This window comes from Lissotriton helveticus, chromosome 7 (assembly GCF_964261635.1).
Source record: "Lissotriton helveticus chromosome 7, aLisHel1.1, whole genome shotgun sequence".
Classification (NCBI taxonomy): domain Eukaryota; kingdom Metazoa; phylum Chordata; class Amphibia; order Caudata; family Salamandridae; genus Lissotriton; species Lissotriton helveticus.
In genome coordinates, this window is record NC_136068.1 from 1,659,304,608 (window position 1) to 1,659,327,389 (window position 22,782).

The following is a 22,782-nucleotide window of genomic DNA, read 5'->3' on the forward strand; positions in this document are numbered from 1 at the left end:
TGGTGGTCAACGGCTCAACATCCAAAGGCGCGTTCCCTACTGCTCCCCCAGATTGGGAATCCAAGAAGCTGGACCATCTTGGGACAAAGATGTTTTCTTCCGCCATCTTAGGACTGTGGTCGGTGAACAGCGGATGTCTCTTGGGGTGTTACACCCACTCTGTGTGGGACACAGTTGCATAAGTACTGCCACAGAGCACGGAGGTAGCCCGGGTCACACTCTTTGTGCGGTAACAGAGGGTAGAGATGCAGCAAAGTGCGCCATCCAATGTGGTCTGGACACTGCCGATTCGCTGGTTAGAACGATTTCTACGTCAGACCTGAGGCGCTTTGCCTGGCTGAGATCCACTGGCTTTTCTGGGGATGTCCAATCAACTCTTTTGGACATGCCCTTTGATGGCCATTGCCTGTTTGGCGACAAGGCGGACAGTGCGCTCAAGGGCTTCAAGGATTCTAGAGCTATGGTCAGATCCTTGGGCCTCACTGTTAACTCTCGGCCTGTGCAGCCTGCCTTTCACCCCTTTTGTGGCTACAAAAGGGATGCCCCACCACGTTCCACCCAGGGCCACAGGCCAGTACAAACTTCCCAGCCTCTGCGTGGCCGGGAACGTGGGAAACCAACACAGTGGGTCTGGGGGCCAGCGGGCGGGCCAGTCCACCAGTGCCCCCTCTGCAGCAGCCTCTAAGCCTCCCTAGTCCATCCTTTCAGAGCCACCAGTTGCCATTGGGCGGCAGGATCCGCCATCACCTCCCCCCTGGCACAACATCACGTTGGACAGGTGAGTTTTGCAGATAGTCCAAAGGGGAACTCCCTCTCCTTCAAGACTACCCCTCCCTCCATGCCACCATCACTCCATCGCATGTTGGAGGATCATTTGGACCTTCTCCATCAGAAAGTTACAGCTCTCTTGGCCAAGGGAGCTATTGAGCGAGTCCCTTTCCCAGAATTAGGTCATGGTTGTTACTCCCACTACTTCCTGGTACCCAAGAAGGACAAAGGCCTGTGTCCTATCTAGGATCTCAGAGAGGTCAACCGCCTCCTCCAGAAGGAGATCAAAATGTTAACCTTGGCTCAGGTCTGGTCTGCCCTAGACTCTGGAGACTGGGTGGTAGCGTTGGACTTGCAGGACACTTATTTTCACATCCCCGACTTGCCTGCCCACCAGCGTTCCCTACGGTTCATGGTAGCCATAAACATTTTCAGTTTACCATGCTCCCCTTTGGCCTTACCAGCAGCCCTCGGGTGTTCATGAAAGTGATGGCGGTGGTCGCAGCTCATCTGTCCAGTCTTTCCCTATCTAGATGACTGGCTGTTTAAGGCGGGCTCACCCCAGGCTGTCCTCTCACACATCCAGACTACGATGGACCTCCTGCATTCGCTGGAGTTCACTATCAACGTGCCGAAGTCACACCTGATTCCCTCTCAGAAGCTCCTTTTCATTGGAGCAGTTCTGGACACAGTGCAGTTTTTGGCTCATCCTCCGCAGCAGTGAGTCCGGGATATCCGGGCTTTGATACTGATGTTTCAGCCTTTACCCCGGGTTTCAGTGAGATTGACCTTGAGGCTGCTGGGCCTCATGGCCTGCATCCTGCTGGTGGACCATATCAGGTGGCATATGCAGGCTATGCAGTGGGACCTGAAGTTCCAGTGGGCGCAGCATCAGGGGCATCTTTCTGATGCCGTCCAGATCTCAAAGGGCACTGCACACCAATTGCAGTGGTGGCTAACAAATCAGGATTAGGTCAACAGCAGATCCCTCTCCCTTCCCCAACCAGACTTCACAGTGGTGACAGAGGTGTCACTTTTGGAATGGGGCGGCCACATGGGAGAGGCGGAGATCAGAGTCATCAGGTCTCCTCTGGAGTCCGGGCTCCACATCAACCTTCTGGAACTCCGGGCGATTTGTCTTGCACTGAAAACATTCCTTCCTTCTGTCAAGGGTAGAGTAGTGCAGGTGCTCACGGACAAGACCACCGCTTTGTGGTACTGCAACAAACAGGGTGTGGGGGGTGGTGGGCCCTATGTCAAGAGGCTGTTTGCCTCTGGACATGGCTAGAACATTAGGGCATATCCCTGGTTGTTGAACTCCTGGCAGGTTCTTTGAAAGCCAGGGCAAACAAACTCAGCCGCCGGTGCATGACCAATCACAAATGGCATCTCCACTCAGAGGTGGTGCAAGGTATCTTTCAGCAGTGGGGAGAGCCTTGGTTAAATCTGTAACCACGGAAGAGAACGCGCAATGTCAGCCTTTCTGCGAGTTGGAATTTCCAAGGCAGCACTCACTCAGCTACGCTTTTGGTCACAAGTGGAATTGTAGTCTTCTATATGCCTTTTCACCTATACCACTTACGCAAAGAGTGCTGAAGATCAAGCACGACCCGGCCCAAGTCATTCTTGTGGCTCTTGGTTGGGCAAGAAGAGTCTGGTATCCCAAGCTCTTGAACTTGGCCATCAATCCTCCCATCAAACTGCCTCTTCGGGAGGATCTTCTATCGCTGCAACAGGTGACGGTCCTCCACCCAAACCTGTTCAGCCTCCACCACATTGCGTGGAGATTGAGCAGCAACAGTTTACAGCTTTTGACCTTCCTACCGAAGTCTGTAATGTCATCTTGGCAGCCAGGTGTACCTCCACTAAAACAGTGTACGCCTGTAGATGGAACAAATGTGTGGCATGGTGCACAGCAGAGGCTGCGGATCCCCTTTCTGCCCCTCTTTCAGAGGTTCTCCTCTTCTTTCGTTGGCCCAGCAGGGCTCTGCTCTGGGCAACCTTAAAGGCTATCTTTCATCCATTTTTCCCGTTCTTCCCCTTCCTGATCAGCCTTCTCTTTTCAAGTCCCCTATTGTAAATAGATTTCTTAAGGGCATTACTCACCTCTGTCCTCCTATTCCTTTCATAATGCCCTAGTGGGACTTGAATCTGGTCTTAACTTACCTAATGTGTGCTCCTTTTGAGCCACTACATAATTGTCCTCTCAGACTCTTGACCTTAAAGACTGCTTTACTGGTTTCCATAACCTCTGCTCGAACCTCCTTTCCTTGCTGTTCATCCGGACAAGGTTGTCCTTCGAACTAGACCTTCTTTTTTCCTTCTTTTTGTGTGTTTGTTCCTGTTCCACATGCATTTTGTCACAGGATGATCTTCCTCTTTGAGCTACGTTAACAATAGTAAGTTGTGGTTACTCAAATAAACATGCTTTTATTTCTAGGTGCTACATTGTCTAACTTTGTGGGAACACTCTTCCCCAAATAGCAACCCACTATTGCTTATTGGCGCATCAATTACAGTTCAGTTGAGAATCAGTTCACAGAAAAGAGCACATGGTTCCCCGAGTTAAGACAATCTTCCTACTGAGAAAGTGTGTGTTTGACATTGTTCAGCATTCCGTTTATCAGTTTCTCTTTTTGCATTTGCGCCCCCAAGTGGGGCAGGGATGCCCAGATGTAAGTCATGTGTTATGTTATGATACCCTAAAACTGGTCCTGGGATGCTGTTTTCCGGTCCAGGGAGGACCTGCAGTGGCAGCTCTGGCTGGAGCAGGGTCAAGACTGATTTGCATATGGCTGGGTCACACTAGGGTTACTTGGTGTGCAAAAAACGATGGATTTAGGCCTAGATCTTTAACTAGGGGTCAGTGTTTGACATTGTTCAGCATTCCATCGTTCCATTGTTCTTTTTGCATGTTGAGAAAGTGCAGCAGATGGAGGTGCACTCCATGATTTTAGGATAATTGGTGAGATATCAGTATCTAAAGAGGTGGCCATGACAGGACAAAATGACCCCTTTATCCCTTTTGCTAACACAAGACTGGCAGCAGGTAGAGAAGATATGACTGGACTGTTAAAGAGAGTCCGCAGAGACTAAGGGGGTCTGAGGATAGTAACATTTTCATTTATGTGTCAGCAAAAATACTCCATTTTGCTTTAAATCAATCATTCCTCTGAACCCAAATACTAAGGAAAGGTTAGGTGTGTTCTATAAACTCTCCCAGTGTACATGATTTGGGGATGTGGTACTGGAAGATATAAAGAGGTCCATTCATTTATGAATGTTTATTCTTTCTTGGGGTTCAGAGATCCAAGGAAAATGTATCAAACTAGTTTTGAAAATTCTGAAACCCCCAAAAAATGAAAGTTATACTCTGGCTTGATTAGCATTAATAGAGTATAAATATATGCTGGTGTATTCAGTGTTAGCACCAGACATGAGAAAACCATTATAAGGTGTGGATAGCTAAAAATAGTCTATGACATTTCTATCCAAGTAAATTGACATAGCATCCTTCAGTCATAGAGATAATATCTGAAAGAGACTATTAGTTATTGATTCCTTACCTCAGAATTACCCCCAGGCGTCAAACTGGATCCTGAGATTTTTTTCCTCAGCAGTTCTACTGCGCGTTGGTAGGTGGCATCGGTCGACTCCAGGTTCGTTGTCGTGATCGCCGGGATGACATCGAGATATCCACTTAGATGCTGCCCCTGCCCACTGATTTCAGCCGCGCCAGCCAGTGCAGATCCAGAGAGAGAGGGGTACCCTTAGTCATTTTTTTACTTTTGTTGACCTCTTTTCAGAGTCGTTTGACTCTTGGTGCACGTAGGGATGTTCCATCATCAGACCGGCTTCAAGCCTTGTGACTCTTTTCACAAGTTGATGTCAGTCACAGACCCGCACCTCGTGTGCCTTCGTTGCCTGGAGCGCAACCACAACCCGAATTCGTGATCCAATTGTCGGGCCATGAACCTGAAGTCTTTGCGGGTGTGGTCCCGAAAGCTTCTGGCGGCCCGGCAGTCAGCTCTGCGCTGCTCGAGGTCCTGGTTGAGAGGGAGGTGGCAGGACTGGTCACGAAGCCACCACCATCACTCATCATGGAAGTCTTCGGGTAAGTCGAAGCACAAGAAAAAGGTGAAGAAGCACAATCTCTCTTTGCCTTCTCCCCAGCCATTGGCCGACGCAACGCAGAAGGTCGATGTCCTTCGGCTCTGCCTACAGAGCCTACTAGGATGGCTCCAAGCTTCCCTCCCTTCCCGGGAGTCACAGCGTCCCCTGCTCAGCTTCGTGCATTTTATGAAGCCCCCCACTCCATCTTTGGACAGCCCGAATCGGCCGGCGTACCTTCGAGCCCCACGTACTCATCTTGGGGCTCTAGGCCTTCAATGCCAGCCGCTCCGGCCTCGGCGCCGCAGGGCCCGGAAGGATCCAGGCATGAATCTGGATCGATGCTGGTCGACCTCAAGGTACCTTCCCTGACACCGATACCTCAGATGACGCCTCCGCCACTTCGGACACCGGTTGTGTCCCCGGCTGGCATTGACCCCGGCCTCCCCCTCAACTTGAACAAGGAGCCGGACTGGTGTCTACCACTACTTTTGTACCACTGTTATAACCTGGCGCTCCCTATCACCCTGAGTGGCAGCCAGAGGATGGTGAGCAGGATTGGGAGGGGTCTGTTGACCCTCTGGCATACCAGCTTGAAGAGCTGAACTGGAGAGAGTAGTTGGGAAAGGCCAGTGGTCTGGATACCTCCCCAGACCTTGACATGCTTTCTCCCCCTACTGTGGCCAAGGAGGAGGGAGCCTCCTATGCTATGGTGTTGTGTAGGGCAGCTGAGGCCATGGGTCTTGAGCCTCCTACGGTGGCAGTCAGGACTAATCTCCTGATGGAGGTGCTTCAGCCGGAGCGGCCTCTTGGGAGCCCCTGATGCCATTCAATGAGGCCCTCACTGACATCCTTCTGAGCACTTGGTCCAAGCGCTGTGGATCCGTTGATAGCCCGACGCCACCGCCCAGGCAACCCCCTTTTCCTCTTCCAACACCCTACCCCCGAGAGCTTGGTGGTCAACGGCTCAACATCCAAAGGCGCGTTCCCTACTGCTCCCCCAGATTGGGAATCCAAGAAGCTGGACCATCTTGGGACAAAGATGTTTTCTTCCGCCATCTTAGGACTGTGGTCGGTGAACAGCGGATGTCTCTTGGGGTGTTACACCCACTCTGTGTGGGACACAGTTGCATAAGTACTGCCACAGAGCACGGAGGTAGCCCGGGTCACACTCTTTGTGCGGTAACAGAGGGTAGAGATGCAGCAAAGTGCGCCATCCAATGTGGTCTGGACACTGCCGATTCGCTGGTTAGAACGATTTCTACGTCAGACCTGAGGCGCTTTGCCTGGCTGAGATCCACTGGCTTTTCTGGGGATGTCCAATCAACTCTTTTGGACATGCCCTTTGATGGCCATTGCCTGTTTGGCGACAAGGCGGACAGTGCGCTCAAGGGCTTCAAGGATTCTAGAGCTATGGTCAGATCCTTGGGCCTCACTGTTAACTCTCGGCCTGTGCAGCCTGCCTTTCACCCCTTTTGTGGCTACAAAAGGGATGCCCCACCACGTTCCACCCAGGGCCACAGGCCAGTACAAACTTCCCAGCCTCTGCGTGGCCGGGAACGTGGGAAACCAACACAGTGGGTCTGGGGGCCAGCGGGCGGGCCAGTCCACCAGTGCCCCCTCTGCAGCAGCCTCTAAGCCTCCCTAGTCCATCCTTTCAGAGCCACCAGTTGCCATTGGGCGGCAGGATCCGCCATCACCTCCCCCCTGGCACAACATCACGTTGGACAGGTGAGTTTTGCAGATAGTCCAAAGGGGAACTCCCTCTCCTTCAAGACTACCCCTCCCTCCATGCCACCATCACTCCATCGCATGTTGGAGGATCATTTGGACCTTCTCCATCAGAAAGTTACAGCTCTCTTGGCCAAGGGAGCTATTGAGCGAGTCCCTTTCCCAGAATTAGGTCATGGTTGTTACTCCCACTACTTCCTGGTACCCAAGAAGGACAAAGGCCTGTGTCCTATCTAGGATCTCAGAGAGGTCAACCGCCTCCTCCAGAAGGAGATCAAAATGTTAACCTTGGCTCAGGTCTGGTCTGCCCTAGACTCTGGAGACTGGGTGGTAGCGTTGGACTTGCAGGACACTTATTTTCACATCCCCGACTTGCCTGCCCACCAGCGTTCCCTACGGTTCATGGTAGCCATAAACATTTTCAGTTTACCACGCTCCCCTTTGGCCTTACCAGCAGCCCTCGGGTGTTCATGAAAGTGATGGCGGTGGTCGCAGCTCATCTGTCCAGTCTTTCCCTATCTAGATGACTGGCTGTTTAAGGCGGGCTCACCCCAGGCTGTCCTCTCACACATCCAGACTACGATGGACCTCCTGCATTCGCTGGAGTTCACTATCAACGTGCCGAAGTCACACCTGATTCCCTCTCAGAAGCTCCTTTTCATTGGAGCAGTTCTGGACACAGTGCAGTTTTTGGCTCATCCTCCGCAGCAGTGAGTCCGGGATATCCGGGCTTTGATACTGATGTTTCAGCCTTTACCCCGGGTTTCAGTGAGATTGACCTTGAGGCTGCTGGGCCTCATGGCCTGCATCCTGCTGGTGGACCATATCAGGTGGCATATGCAGGCTATGCAGTGGGACCTGAAGTTCCAGTGGGCGCAGCATCAGGGGCATCTTTCTGATGCCGTCCAGATCTCAAAGGGCACTGCACACCAATTGCAGTGGTGGCTAACAAATCAGGATTAGGTCAACAGCAGATCCCTCTCCCTTCCCCAACCAGACTTCACAGTGGTGACAGAGGTGTCACTTTTGGAATGGGGCGGCCACATGGGAGAGGCGGAGATCAGAGTCATCAGGTCTCCTCTGGAGTCCGGGCTCCACATCAACCTTCTGGAACTCCGGGCGATTTGTCTTGCACTGAAAACATTCCTTCCTTCTGTCAAGGGTAGAGTAGTGCAGGTGCTCACGGACAAGACCACCGCTTTGTGGTACTGCAACAAACAGGGTGTGGGGGGTGGTGGGCCCTATGTCAAGAGGCTGTTTGCCTCTGGACATGGCTAGAACATTAGGGCATATCCCTGGTTGTTGAACTCCTGGCAGGTTCTTTGAAAGCCAGGGCAAACAAACTCAGCCGCCGGTGCATGACCAATCACAAATGGCATCTCCACTCAGAGGTGGTGCAAGGTATATTTCAGCAGTGGGGAGAGCCTTGGTTAAATCTGTAACCACGGAAGAGAACGCGCAATGTCAGCCTTTCTGCGAGTTGGAATTTCCAAGGCAGCACTCACTCAGCTACGCTTTTGGTCACAAGTGGAATTGTAGTCTTCTATATGCCTTTTCACCTATACCACTTACGCAAAGAGTGCTGAAGATCAAGCACGACCCGGCCCAAGTCATTCTTGTGGCTCTTGGTTGGGCAAGAAGAGTCTGGTATCCCAAGCTCTTGAACTTGGCCATCAATCCTCCCATCAAACTGCCTCTTCGGGAGGATCTTCTATCGCTGCAACAGGTGACGGTCCTCCACCCAAACCTGTTCAGCCTCCACCACATTGCGTGGAGATTGAGCAGCAACAGTTTACAGCTTTTGACCTTCCTACCGAAGTCTGTAATGTCATCTTGGCAGCCAGGTGTACCTCCACTAAAACAGTGTACGCCTGTAGATGGAACAAATGTGTGGCATGGTGCACAGCAGAGGCTGCGGATCCCCTTTCTGCCCCTCTTTCAGAGGTTCTCCTCTTCTTTCGTTGGCCCAGCAGGGCTCTGCTCTGGGCAACCTTAAAGGCTATCTTTCATCCATTTTTCCCGTTCTTCCCCTTCCTGATCAGCCTTCTCTTTTCAAGTCCCCTATTGTAAATAGATTTCTTAAGGGCATTACTCACCTCTGTCCTCCTATTCCTTTCATAATGCCCTAGTGGGACTTGAATCTGGTCTTAACTTACCTAATGTGTGCTCCTTTTGAGCCACTACATAATTGTCCTCTCAGACTCTTGACCTTAAAGACTGCTTTACTGGTTTCCATAACCTCTGCTCGAACCTCCTTTCCTTGCTGTTCATCCGGACAAGGTTGTCCTTCGAACTAGACCTTCTTTTTTCCCAAAGTGGTTACCTCTTTCCACATAGGACAGACCATCACTTTACCCACCTTCTACCTGCCCTCACCCTTACAAGGAGGAAGAGAGACTCCACCGCCTGGATCCAAAACGTGCATTATCCTTTTATTTGGATTGCACAAAACAATTCCCGGTGGACCATCAACTCTTTGTTGGCAATGTGGGCATCAAGAAAGGTCAGGCTGTGCAACAACGGACAATCTCTCGATGGGTCATCCTTTGCATTAAGATCTGCTACTTCTTGGTGAAAAAGGAGCCTCCGGTTGGACTGCACACGCATTCCACCAGGGCAACAGCAGGTACTACTGCACTGGGACGTGGAGTCCCCCTCGGTGACATCTGCCAGGCAGCCAAGTGGGCAACACTGCACACGTTCACTAAGCATTACTGTCTGGAAAGTCAAGTCCGGAGAGACGTTTTTTTGGGCCGTTCAGTTTTCCAGTACTTTCTGGTGTGCACTTGGTTTGCAGACCCACCTCCGGGGTTGGTATTGCTGGGGTGTGTATTCTAAGGTAAGGAATCTGTTAGAAGCGGCTGTCTCTAGTTGGCAGAGGTATACACTTCTGACAAATAGGGACACACCTTTTCTAGTCAGGGCAAGGAGATCACACACTTAGATAACCCCTGCTCACCCCCTTGGTAGCTTGGCAAAGCAGACAGGCTTATCTCAGAGGCAGTGCGTTAAGCATTTATGACCACATACAGTAATAAAGTGAATACACTACAAATGGACATGACACAGTAGTATTATAAAAATAAGTATTTTTATATAAGGTTTAGCACAAGACCAAATAACGACAAAAATATACCACAGTCTTAATAAATACTCTTGGAAGGAAAAATAATAGTTCAAGCACGGTTTCTTCTTAGCACAAAGTCTTTAGTATCAAAAGCAACTCTTCTTCTCTAAAACACAGATCTTGGCAACAATGTAACCCACACGGGAGTCACACGACGTCAAGGCAAAGTTAATCCAAAGGTTCGGCGTCGACCGCGAGGAGCGCTACGTCGAGCCCGGAGTCGCACAGACCCCAACAACACAGTACCTTGGAAAAGTGAAGCACTCGATGATCAGCGGCGTCGAGATGTCCGGCGTCGCGTCTTCGGCGTCGATCGGGCCTCGGAGTCGGGGCGATCTGCAGCGGCGTCGACCGAAGTCAGGCGGGAGCAGCGCTCACGGGATGAAGCAGGATACGGCGTCGTCGATGTCGATGTTGCAAGAGTGAGCAGCGCTCACGGCGTCGAGAGGGCTCGAAGTCGATGCGATCAGCGGCGGTGCAGACACGGGGTCACTTGGAGCTGGAGCCGGACTCACTACTCACTGGCGTTGCTGCTGGCGTCGATCGGGCCCGGCGGCCGGCGTCGAGGAAGCGGGACACTGGAGCCGTTACTCACGATGTCGAGCTGGATTCGGCGGCGTCCGTCGGCGTCGAGATTGCTGGATTCTTTCAGAGGTGCTGGATTCACAAACTCCAGCAAATAGCACTTTAACAGATGAAGTCCTTTAGCCCTGTGACTTCAACAGGAGACTGGCACTCTTCCAGCCCTTGGAGATTTTCTCAGCAAAGAGTGAGAGTACACACAAAAGTTCCTCTCTCCTGGTTCCTTGGCAAAAATAAAGAAGCAATGCAGGAATCCCCCAACAAACAGCACTCTGGCAGAAGGGGTAGGCAGTCCTTAGATCAGCAGGCTTCTTGTCCTTGGTTCAGGTTTCCTTGTCAGAAGTGATCTAATTTCTTGGTTCAGGGGTCCTTCTCTTATACCCCTTTTTGGCTTTGATCCCTTTGTCCATGCAGGGGAATTTCCCCCCATCCTGGGTTTGTTGTGGGTGTTGCCAGGCCAGAGCACCTGGCCTATTCACTGGGCAGGGCAGAGTCCTCAGCCGCTCAGCAGGAGCGGAGCCAGCATTGTCACTGGCAGGGGCAGGGCCATCAGCTGCCCGGCAGGAGGCGGGCCAGGGAAGTCCCAGGCAAGCACAGAGTCATCAGTCGCCTGGCAGGGGGGCGGAGCCAACATTGTATCAGGCAGGGCAGGCTATCAAGAGCTACTCTCCCCTACTCTCAATGCAAATGCCCCACTCATCCCACACTGACTCATTCAGACTCTCTGGAGCCACCCAGCTCCTGTCACACGCACACCAGAACCAGCAGAGACCGGTAGACAGTTAGACAAGAAAATAGCTACTTTCTAAAAGTGCTATTTTCAAACACAGAGTCCAAAAACCACCCACACAAACGGATGCGTTATTAAACCCTGAGTTCAGGGATACCAAACTCGACATTGCACCATGCTCCCCGAGCCCGCTAGGATTATAGCATTAATAATCCTGGCAGCCCATTCTAACTGATGGAGAGCAGGCTACCTTACAATAGTGAAAAACGACTATGGATGTAATTCACTATTAGGACATGCCAACCTTGTCAGGCTTGTCCTACCTTATGCTTACAATGCACCCTGCCCGTGGGCCTACTATAGGGGTGACTAACATGAAGTTAAGGGAAGGTTTAGGGACTGGCAAGTAGGTGTACTTGCGCAGTCCTCGTGACAGTCAGACTGCACGTGGTCTGGCAATGGCAGACCTTCAGACATACTTTTACTAGGCCGCTCTTGTGGGTGGCACAACATGTGCTGCAAGCCCACTAGCAGCATTTGTATTTACAAGCCCTGGCACTCCTGGTGCACTCTACTAGGGACTGATAGTAAACCAAATAAGCCAAACATGGAAGTCAATCAATACAGCAATTTCACATAGGGAGCACTTGCACTGTGGCACTGATCAGCAGTGGCACAGTGCCCAAAGCATATACCAGCAAAACCATCGTAAACAGAAGAGGCAAACAGAAAAAATGGAGGAGAGACTCATGCCAATGATGCCAGGTCTAACACGTGTCCCCTCCAGCTGAAATGTGGGGAGAACTACCCTTACCCTAGGGAGTCCTCATCACTAAGGCGGAAAAATCTGGACAGACCATCAGCATTGGCGTGATCTGTGCCAGGGCGGTGTTCCACCGTGAAGTCCATCCCCTGTAGGGAAATGGACCACCTCAACAGCTTTGGATTCTCACCCCTCATCTGCATCAACCATCTGAGGGGCCTGTGGTCTGTCTGCACCCGGAAGTGAGTTCCAAACAGGTAGGGTCTTAGCTTCTTTAGCGCCCAGACCACAGCAAATGCTTCTCTCTCTATCGCACTCCACCTCTGTTCCCTGGGAAGTAACCTCCTGCTGATGAAGGCTACAGGTAAGTCTCGGCCCTCTTCATTCACCTGAGCTAGAACAGCCCCCACGCCATGCTCTGAAGCGTCCGTCTGGACAACAAATTCTTTCGAAAAGTCGGGTGCCTGGAGTATGGGTGCGGTGCACATTGCAGTTTTCAGGGTGTCAAAGGCCGTCTGACAGGCGTCAGTCCAGTTCACAAGTCGTGGCTGCTTCCTGGAAGTCAGCGAAGTCAAGGGGTGCACAATGTTACCATAATCCTTGACAAACCTCCTGTAGTAACCCGTGAGACCCAGGAAGGCTCTCACCTGAGTCTGGGTTTTGGGCGGTGCCCATGCCAGGATGGTATCAATCTTGGGTTGCAGGGGGGCCACCTTGCCGCTCCCTACTTGGTGCCCCAAGTACACCACTGAACCCTGCCCAATCTGGCACTTACTGGCCTTGATTGTGAGGCCTGCTCTGCGCAGGGCCAACAACACTTCCTGGAGGTGGCACAAGTGTTCTTCCCAGCTGGCGCTGAACACTGCGATGTCGTCCAGGTAGGCGGCACTGAAATCCTCCAGCCCAGCCAAGACCTGGTTGACCAACCTCTGGAAGGTGGCAGGGGCATTCTTCATCCCAAAGGGCATAACCCAGAACTGGTAGTGCCCATCTGGTGTGGAGAATGCTCACCTCTCTTTTGCCCCATCGGTCAAGGCGATCTGCCAGTACCCAGACGTTAGATCAAACGTACTAAGGTACTGGGCAGCCCCTAACCGATCGATGAGCTCATCAGCTCTGGGGATGGGGTGCACGTCAGTCTTGGTGACTGAATTGAGTCCTCGGTAATCCACACAGAACCGAAGTTCCGGTGAAGCACCAGGCGCTGCAGCCTTTGGAACCAAGACCACTGGGCTGGCCCAAGGACTGCTAGAGGACTCAACCACCCCTAGGGCAAACATCTTGGAGACCTCCTCCTTGATGTATGCTCTGACCTTGTCAGTCACTCTGTAAGCCTTGTGCTTGACAGGAGTGCTGTCCCCGGTGTCTACATCATGGACACACCACTGAGTAACACCAGGAATCAAGGAAAACAGATCAGGGAATTGCCCCAACAAATGGCGACAATCCTGCTGCTGTTCAGGGGTCAGTGTGTCAGAGAGGACAACACCATCCACTGACCCATCTTGCTCTTTTGCATACAGGAGGTCAGGAAGAGGCTCACTCTCCTCCTCCATTCCAGCATCTGTAGCTAGGAGCATGCCCACTTCGGACCTTTCTAAGTGGGGCTTCAAACGGTTGACATGCAGGACCCGCAAGGGGTTCCTGGGAGACTTTAAATCCACCAGGTAGGTGACATCGCTCTTCTTCTCCACAACCTCAAATGGTCCAGTCCACCTGTCCTTGAGCGCACAAGGTTCCACAGGGGACATGACCCAAACTTTCTGTCCAGGCTGAAGCTCTACCAGAGTGGCCCTCTGGTCGTACCACCGCTTCATCTCCTCCTGGCTGGCCTCCAGATTTGCCTGAGCAAGATCCCTGAAGCGCCTAGTCTGGTTCCTAAAGGCCAGCATGTAACTGTATACATCCTGGGGAGGTTTCCTGGGAGATTGCTCCCAGCCTTCTTTGACCAGACTCAAAGGTCCTCTTACCGGGTGACCATACAAAAGCTCAAAGGGGCTGAACCCTAGAGACTTCTGTGGCACCTCACGGTAAGCAAACAACAGGCATGGCAAGAGGACGTCCCATTTACGCCTCATTGGTTCTTCAAGACCCATAATCATGCCTTTAAGGGTACGGTTGAATCTTTCAACCAACCCATTACCTTGAGGGTGGTAAGGAGTGGTGAACTTATAAGTTACCCCACACTCCTTCCACAGAGACTTCATATAGTTGGAAATGAAGTTGGTGCCCTGGTCTGACACCACCTCTCTGGGGAACCCCATTCGGGAGAAAACACCCATTAGTGCCCGTCCCACCACGGGGGCAGTCACTGTTCTGAGAGGGATGGCTTCCGGGTACCGTGTGGCATGGTCCACCAAGACCAGGATGAACCTGTTGCCCAGGGCTGTCTTGGGGTCCAGTGGCCCAACAATGTCAATCCCCACCCGGTCAAAGGGGGTACTGACCACGGGAAAAGGTTGGAGGGGAGCCTTCTGCTTCCGCCCGCTTTTCCCACTTGCCTGGCAAGTCTGACAGGTCTTGCAATGGACATCTGTGTCCCTTCGCATCTGAGGCCAATAGAAATGGGTGACAAGCCTGTCATAGGTCTTGTCCTGCCCCAGATGTCCAGCTAAAGGAACGTCATGAGCCAAACCCAGTAGGAAGGCTCTGAAGCGCTGGGGTACCACCAGCACACGGGCTGACCCAGGCTCAGCAGCCTTAGGCTCGCTATACAGGAGGTCGTTCTCCCAGTACACAAAATGTGACCCTGACTGATCACCTGAGGTTTGGGCTGAGGCCTGCTGCCTCATACCCACAAGAGAAGGGCACACTTTCTGTTCTGCACAGAATTCCTCCCTGGAGGGACCACCATCCTGCTGCCAATGGGTCAGCTCGGGCAGGTCTCCCAGTTCGGCAACTTGTTCGCCTGTGGGTTCCAGGGCATCCCCCTCGAGGTCTGCCTCCTCCTGGACCACGGGAACTACGGGGGACGGTTTCCCGCGCCCCCTGCCTCTTCTCTTCACAGTTGGGTTCTGGGCCATACTTTCAGGCTCCAGAACCCCATCAACACCCTTACTTGCTGTCATGGATCGAGTGGTTGCACACACCCACTCTGGCACACCCAACATTTTCAAATGTGTCTCCCTCTCCACCTTAGCCCAAGGGGAGTCTTCTAAATCATTGCCCAGGAGACAATCAACAGGCATGGCGGGCCTCACAGCAACCTGAAGAGTACCCGAAACTCCCCCCCATTCAAAGGAAACTTGAGCTACCTCACACTCTTTCTGGGAGTTGTCAGCAGCTATCACAGGGTAGAATGCGTGGGGAACAACCTGCTCTCTGGACACCAAGTGACACTTGACAGCTGTCACACTCGCTCCGGTGTCTCTGAGAGCCTCAACTCTATGGCCATTAATGGACACCCACTGCCTATATTTTTTAGTGTTACTAGGCAGAGGGGGTGGCGGGACCAATTCCATGTCTCCTAGAGAGACCAGGGACATCTCTGCGGGACCCTCCCCACCATGGGCAACCATCTCCTCCCCTCCCAGAGCTACACTAGCCAACTGACGGGGTGGTGCACTGGGTAGTGCACCAGACTTCTTCAAGGGACACTGAGGGTCATAAAAACGGTGTCCTACCTGCTTACAAACGAAGCAGGTCAGTGGGCCCCTATGACCAGGTTTACCTGGCGGGGCCTCTGATTTCTTCACAGGGGGAGGCTGGGAACCTTTCCCTTGGTTCCCTTGGGGATTACTTTGGGGCCCTTTCTGGGACTCCTTCTGTTTACCCTTGTCCCCCCCACTCTTCTGCTGGGGACCCTGCCCACCTTTGGCTGAGTCTCCCACTGGACCCTTGTGGACCCTGGTACTGACCCAGCGGTCCGCCTCTTCAGCAAGTTTTCTAGGGTTAGATATCTTGCTATCAATAAGGTGCTGGCGCAGCTCTGGAAAACAGTTATTAGACAAGTGCTCCCAAGCAAACAAATCATAAAGAGCATCATAACTTTCCACTTTGCTGCCCTTTACCCAACCATCCATGGCTCTGCAAAAATATGACACATACTCCACCCACGTGGTACCAGGCAACTTCTTACATTCTCTAAAGGCCTGTCTGTACTTTTCTGGGGTTAGGCCATACCTTAACATTAAAGCATCTTTCATATGAGCATAAGACGTCCTATTCTCAACAGGCATGTCTAACAGGGTATCTCTTCCCTCATTCACAAAGCGACCCCACAACCCCGCTCCCCAATCCTTCTCAGGGACCCGGTGGGCCAACAATGCTAACTCATATGCTTTAAACCACTGACCAATATCCTCATTCTTCTGAAAATCTTTGATCACATCTTTGGGAAAATAAAACCTACTTTCTGCAGGCACAGATGGGACGCTGCCACCAGAGGGATTCAATTCTAACTCCTTAGCTTTGAGCTCCATGTCCCTCACCATTTTCTCACGCTCAAAAGCTAACTTCTCTCTTTCAAACTCTAATCTTTTGATCTCCAAATCAGCTTCTCTCCTGCCTCTTGCATTCTCTATCTCCAACTGCCCATTTATCTTAAGTTTTGCCATTTCCACGTTGTAGGCTCGCTCCTTCGCCCTTTCTTCTCTTTCTTCAGGGGAAAGACCTTTGGAGGAAACACTGCTGCCAGGAGGGGATACAGGCCCAGTCACGGGCACTTCCTCCTCCCCTTCCTCTGTCGGTACCACCACCGGGGCAGAGGGGTCTCTGGCCTCTAACCAGGCTTCCAATGCTTTGAAATATTCTGCTTTCTTGGAGAGGCCTGGAGTAGGGACTTTCAATTGCTTGCAAAAGTGTTTCAGCTCCTTTAAGGAATAATCATTTATCTTACTTCTATCAAATTCCTCCACAACAGCAACAACAGGGGCAGTGACTCCGGCGTCACTCATGGTCAAAACTGGCAGTTTCAAAAATCAAGCTTCAGGAAATTGGAGAACAAAAATAGAATATCCTACCAAAACAGATTGTGGCTGCGCTATGGTCTGCTTTCACTATGTAGCGCACACTAATCACTGCACATGGGTCATAAATGCAAAGTTCAAAATCCCACCGCTGACCCACCAATGTTAGAAGCGGCTGTCTCTAGTTGGCAGAGGTATACACTTCTGACAAATAGGGACACACCTTTTCTAGTCAGGGCAAGGAGATCACACACTTAGATAACCCCTGCTCACCCCCTTGGTAGCTTGGCAAAGCAGACAGGCTTATCTCAGAGGCAGTGCGTTAAGCATTTATGACCACATACAGTAATAAAGTGAATACACTACAAATGGACATGACACAGTAGTATTATAAAAATAAGTATTTTTATATAAGGTTTAGCACAAGACCAAATAACGACAAAAATATACCACAGTCTTAATAAATACTCTTGGAAGGAAAAATAATAGTTCAAGCACGGTTTCTTCTTAGCACAAAGTCTTTAGTATCAAAAGCAACTCTTCTTCTCTAAAACACAGATCTTGGCAACAATGTAACCCACACGGGAGTCACACGACGTCGAGGCAAAGTTAATCCAAAGGTTCGGCGTCGACCGCGAGGAGCGCTACGTCGAGCCCGGAGTCGCACAGACCCCAACAACACAGTACCTTGGAAAAGTGAAGCACTCGATGATCAGCGGCGTCGAGATGTCCGGCGTCGCGTCTTCGGCGTCGATCGGGCCTCGGAGTCGGGGCGATCTGCAGCGGCGTCGACCGAAGTCAGGTGGGAGCAGCGCTCACGGGATGAAGCAGGATACGGCGTCGTCGATGTCGATGTTGCAAGAGTGAGCAGCGCTCACGGCGTCGAGAGGGCTCGAAGTCGATGCGATCAGCGGCGGTGCAGACACGGGGTCACTTGGAGCTGGAGCCGGACTCACTACTCACTGGCGTTGCTGCTGGCGTCGATCGGGCCCGGCGGCCGGCGTCGAGGAAGCGGGACACTGGAGCCGTTACTCACGATGTCGAGCTGGATTCGGCGGCGTCCGTCGGCGTCGAGATTGCTGGATTCTTTCAGAGGTGCTGGATTCACAAACTCCAGCAAATAGCACTTTAACAGATGAAGTCCTTTAGCCCTGTGACTTCAACAGGAGACTGGCACTCTTCCAGCCCTTGGAGATTTTCTCAGCAAAGAGTGAGAGTACACACAAAAGTTCCTCTCTCCTGGTTCCTTGGCAAAAATAAAGAAGCAATGCAGGATTCCCCCAACAAACAGCACTCTGGCAGAAGGGGTAGGCAGTCCTTAGATCAGCAGGCTTCTTGTCCTTGGTTCAGGTTTCCTTGTCAGAAGTGATCTAATTTCTTGGTTCAGGGGTCCTTCTCTTATACCCCTTTTTGGCTTTGATCCCTTTGTCCATGCAGGGGAATTTCCCCCCATCCTGGGTTTGTTGTGGGTGTTGCCAGGCCAGAGCACCTGGCCTATTCACTGGGCAGGGCAGAGTCCTCAGCCGCTCAGCAGGAGCGGAGCCAGCATTGTCACTGGCAGGGGCAGGGCCATCAGCTGCCCGGCAGGAGGCGGGCCAGGGAAGTCCCAGGCAAGCACAGAGTCATCAGTCGCCTGGCAGGGGGGCGGAGCCAACATTGTATCAGGCAGGGCAGGCTATCAAGAGCTACTCTCCCCTACTCTCAATGCAAATGCCCCACTCATCCCACACTGACTCATTCAGACTCTCTGGAGCCACCCAGCTCCTGTCACACGCACACCAGAACCAGCAGAGACCGGTAGACAGTTAGACAAGAAAATAGCTACTTTCTAAAAGTGCTATTTTCAAACACAGAGTCCAAAAACCACCCACACAAACGGATGCGTTATTAAACCCTGAGTTCAGGGATACCAAACTCGACATTGCACCATGCTCCCCGAGCCCGCTAGGATTATAGCATTAATAATCCTGGCAGCCCATTCTAACTGATGGAGAGCAGGCTACCTTACAATAGTGAAAAACGACTATGGATGTAATTCACTATTAGGACATGCCAACCTTGTCAGGCTTGTCCTACCTTATGCTTACAATGCACCCTGCCCGTGGGCCTACTATAGGGGTGACTAACATGAAGTTAAGGGAAGGTTTAGGGACTGGCAAGTAGGTGTACTTGCGCAGTCCTCGTGACAGTCAGACTGCACGTGGTCTGGCAATGGCAGACCTTCAGACATACTTTTACTAGGCCGCTCTTGTGGGTGGCACAACATGTGCAAGCCCACTAGCAGCATTTGTATTTACAAGCCCTGGCACTCCTGGTGCACTCTACTAGGGACTGATAGTAAACCAAATAAACCAAATAAGCCAAACATGGAAGTCAATCAATACAGCAATTTCACATAGGGAGCACTTGCACTGTGGCACTGATCAGCAGTGGCACAGTGCCCAAAGCATATACCAGCAAAAACATCGTAAACAGAAGAGGCAAACAGAAAAAATGGAGGAGAGACTCATGCCAATGATGCCAGGTCTAACAGAATCTATAACAAATAGTCTCTTTCAGATGAACAAGTTACTTACCCTCGGTAACGATATATCTGTAAGCAACATATATTAGTTATAGATTCCTTATTGCTCCACCAATCCTCCCCGTTCTGTACCCGGACTTCTAGAGTAAGGGACTCCCTTTCAGGGCCCTAGATTTGTGCACCAGGGGTCAGTGTCTTACAGGGCTCTGCGCTTTTGGCGTGGAATGTTGTGTAAAGAACTGAAATCAGCTCCCGGGGGCGGCTTCTAAGTAGATCCGCAAAGTCATCCCGGCGATCACGACGCCGACTGCAAACACTGAGTTGACCGACGCCACCTACCGACGTGCTGAGGATTTTATTTTTTTCCAGATCCTGTCTGACGCCTGGGGCTAATTCTAAGGTAAGGAATCTATAACTAATATATGTCTCTTACAGGTATATCGTTACTGAAGGTAAGTAACTTGTTCTTCTAGCATTTTACTAACCACCCCAATGGTAGAGTAAACAATAGCACACTTGTAGGTTATGCAAAGATTGGATACTTTAAGGAACATGTCTTGTTTTTAGATAAAAGCACTCCCTGTCAATGTATGGCATTATTCATCATTCGACTCTTCACCCTGACATTATTTCCACCAGGATGGGTCAACCACACTAGATGGACCATTTAGTATGTCTTTACTCTTTTCTTCTTTTTTTCTTAATGATTTAAGGTGATTATTTTAGGAATAAAATGATCTTGGAATATCCTTAATAATTTTTTGGGTTCTCATTTTTTCTGGATAATATTAAAAATAGTACAGCACAATTGGATAGAAAAGGAAACTATTATCCCACTATTTTATTCACTCCAATGGTAGTATTTTTAGTATTGTAAAAAGCCATATTTTAATTTTATGTAATTTTGCATAATTGCTCCAAAATATCTCATAATTATGCAAAATGCAATTACACAGATTGTACATAGGCCTAGTATATTCATAATACTCATAGTATTAGAAAGAGGAAAGTAGAGCTAATGACACGAAAATTACCTTCTACATTAGGTGCACATTTTATGTATTTACTGTGTGTGAAGGAAAACTGAGGCACTGGGATAAAATACAATTCTGTAAATGTACATTTTATTTAATTTGAAAAAATTAGAAATCCATTTTTTGGGAAACTGTGGAAAGGACTAATTACTTTATGGAGGTAGGCCACACATATGATGGAATCTGAATAGGAGAAGCTTAATTGTTCTTAATACTGTGGACTAGAAATATTTCCAATATCTTACCTCTTGTTGATTTGTAATATTGAATATTCCCAAATCCAGTTTTTAACAGTACCTTATGTGATAACACTATAGATGGTAGGAAAACAACTAAATCTATCTTAAGAAGGAGCTGTATGTCACAGTTTTTGATCTTCTGATTCCTTTTTCTCTCTGAACGATATATCAATGAGTATCTTCTTTTTTCACTTGCAGACGGAACAAGGAAGAAAAAACTGATCAAAGCCATTCCATTGTGAGTATTTGCCCCACCAATAATAATCATTAAAAGCTTCTCTCTAGCATTGCAGTGATTCCTCAATAAAGGAAAATCCTATGATGCCTCACTCCATGTTCTACAAAGTTGTACTGTGTTGTGTGTCCAATAAAAATATTTGTATTATACATGTAAATGATCAATTTAGCAGATACATAAAACAAACACGATATGTTGTAATTAAAATAGAAACAGTATTTAGTTAGTATAATTGTGTTAGTTACTGCACTGAAGGTACCTTTCTGCATTTCTCTACTAGTCTCAATTTAGGTTTGTAATGGAACCTAAAAAAGATAATGGTAGTGTACTCATTTGTCCCACTTCCTTCAACCTGTTAAACTCTCTCGGCTCCCTCTTCATCCTTTGGACTTCAATGAGGTGGGCATTATCACATGTTTACTGATGTTATTTGAAATGATAATTTCATACTGATAAATTTCTCTTTTTAATCCGACAAACCGACAACAGCATTCTATTATCTGTGTGTGTCTATTATTCAGATTATGATTTCCTTATGAAGATAATATTGTGGTAGCGTTGAGGGAAATGTGGTCTTTTGCACACACCATCACTCTTTCAGTTCTTCCTCTGCGTACCTCAATAGTATCTTTTTTGATGCTACAGTGTCTTTACTCTAAGTATTTTTATACTGTTCATCTATCATTTAAGGGGCACCATGGTAGAAGTAACTGCAGTGAAAATAAGGGGCTTTGAAATCAAATGGAAATATTACAGTTTTCAGACTCACCCTCACAGCTTTCAAAAACCTATTCTGTTCTCAAGACATGATTTTTACTAACCCATAGTGGTTTTATTTCAGTTGTAACATGAACCAACTCAATGAATCCAACTCTTTATGGGATCATTGGAATCCAACAATGATATATTAAAAAACTATTCTACTCCCTTTCAAGAAAGCTGTCCTCATTTATTAATTCCTTCCCGGGTCAAGTTGTAGAAATCAAGGCTGACACAATTACTCGACCATCTCATAACCTTACTTGAATCACTTCTATCGTCTTTCAGTACTGCTTTCCACTTTTCACCTATCATTGACAAAGTGGCAGAGTGTATACTTGAAGACCTTTCACCATGCAGGTTTTTAATAACACCTTTACCTTACCTCTGGCCTACATATCTGTTAATACCTTGACAAATTTTATTTAACTCTTCTCAGGTGTTATCAATGTAATCTTTTATTTGTCAATACACGAGCCTATCATTTTTATAAAGCCTTGTCTTCATTCTTCAGAATTGGCCAACTCTCACCAGACTGAATGGCTTTGTGCCTTCCAGTCTGGGTATCAATCAAAAGCAGGAACTTTGTTGATACTCTAATGAAATACTTAGAGCATTGATACTCTGTATGAGGACAGACTGAGTCTTTATGATGCTAACTCTTACTGCCAATTAATAATACCTTCATACAACAAGAATTTGTGTCTAAACAATTAAAGAAGGCAGAAAGTTGTAAGATTAGTTGTAGTTAGTGATGTTATCATTGATGTAGTTCAACATGTCTTCAATCATGTGAGATGAGTCGCAGTGAATGGCAGTGATGCAAGTTTTAGGTAGTTCAGTCAACTGTAACTGGTGAATTTCATTTATTTATATACATATATAATACATTTCTTTGACTAGTTCTTATAAAATGTAGGAATTAAATTGTAAGAAATATAAAAATTAACAACACTATCGGAGGGGCCTGGGATCATGTAGGTAGACTGGGAGTTGAGTTGTAGTTGTGAATTAATAGAAATAGTAACATTCTTATTTGATTAACAACTTTGTGGGTCCTGTGCAGCCTATGTGAAATACTGGTTTTCCATTCTTGGTTCATCTTGAACAATCAGCAAGGCAGTTTTGGGAAGAAGAGAACTGGCTGGAGACCAAAGCAAGACGTTAGCAGTGAGATTCATCCTATTGGCTCTAAAGTTTTAGGTTTCACAAAACATCCCTTAGCTTGTCTTGGCTTGGTATTGTGGTCTTTGCTGACATCATTATCTTT

At 49.2% G+C, this 22,782-nt stretch overlaps 1 protein-coding gene across 7 annotated transcripts in view; it reads left to right on the forward strand.

Annotated features, from left to right (window-relative positions):
- The window catches only part of LOC144770644 (B-cell receptor CD22-like), a 681,379-nt gene that overhangs the window by 598,894 nt on the left and 59,703 nt on the right, over nt 1–22,782 (forward strand). For all 7 annotated transcript variants that reach the window (XM_078655344.1, XM_078655346.1, XM_078655342.1 and 4 more), the window contains one exon: nt 20,714–20,753. In XM_078655344.1, the coding sequence (XP_078511470.1) occupies nt 20,714–20,753 (40 nt within the window). The remainder of the gene's footprint in view (nt 1–20,713; nt 20,754–22,782) is intronic.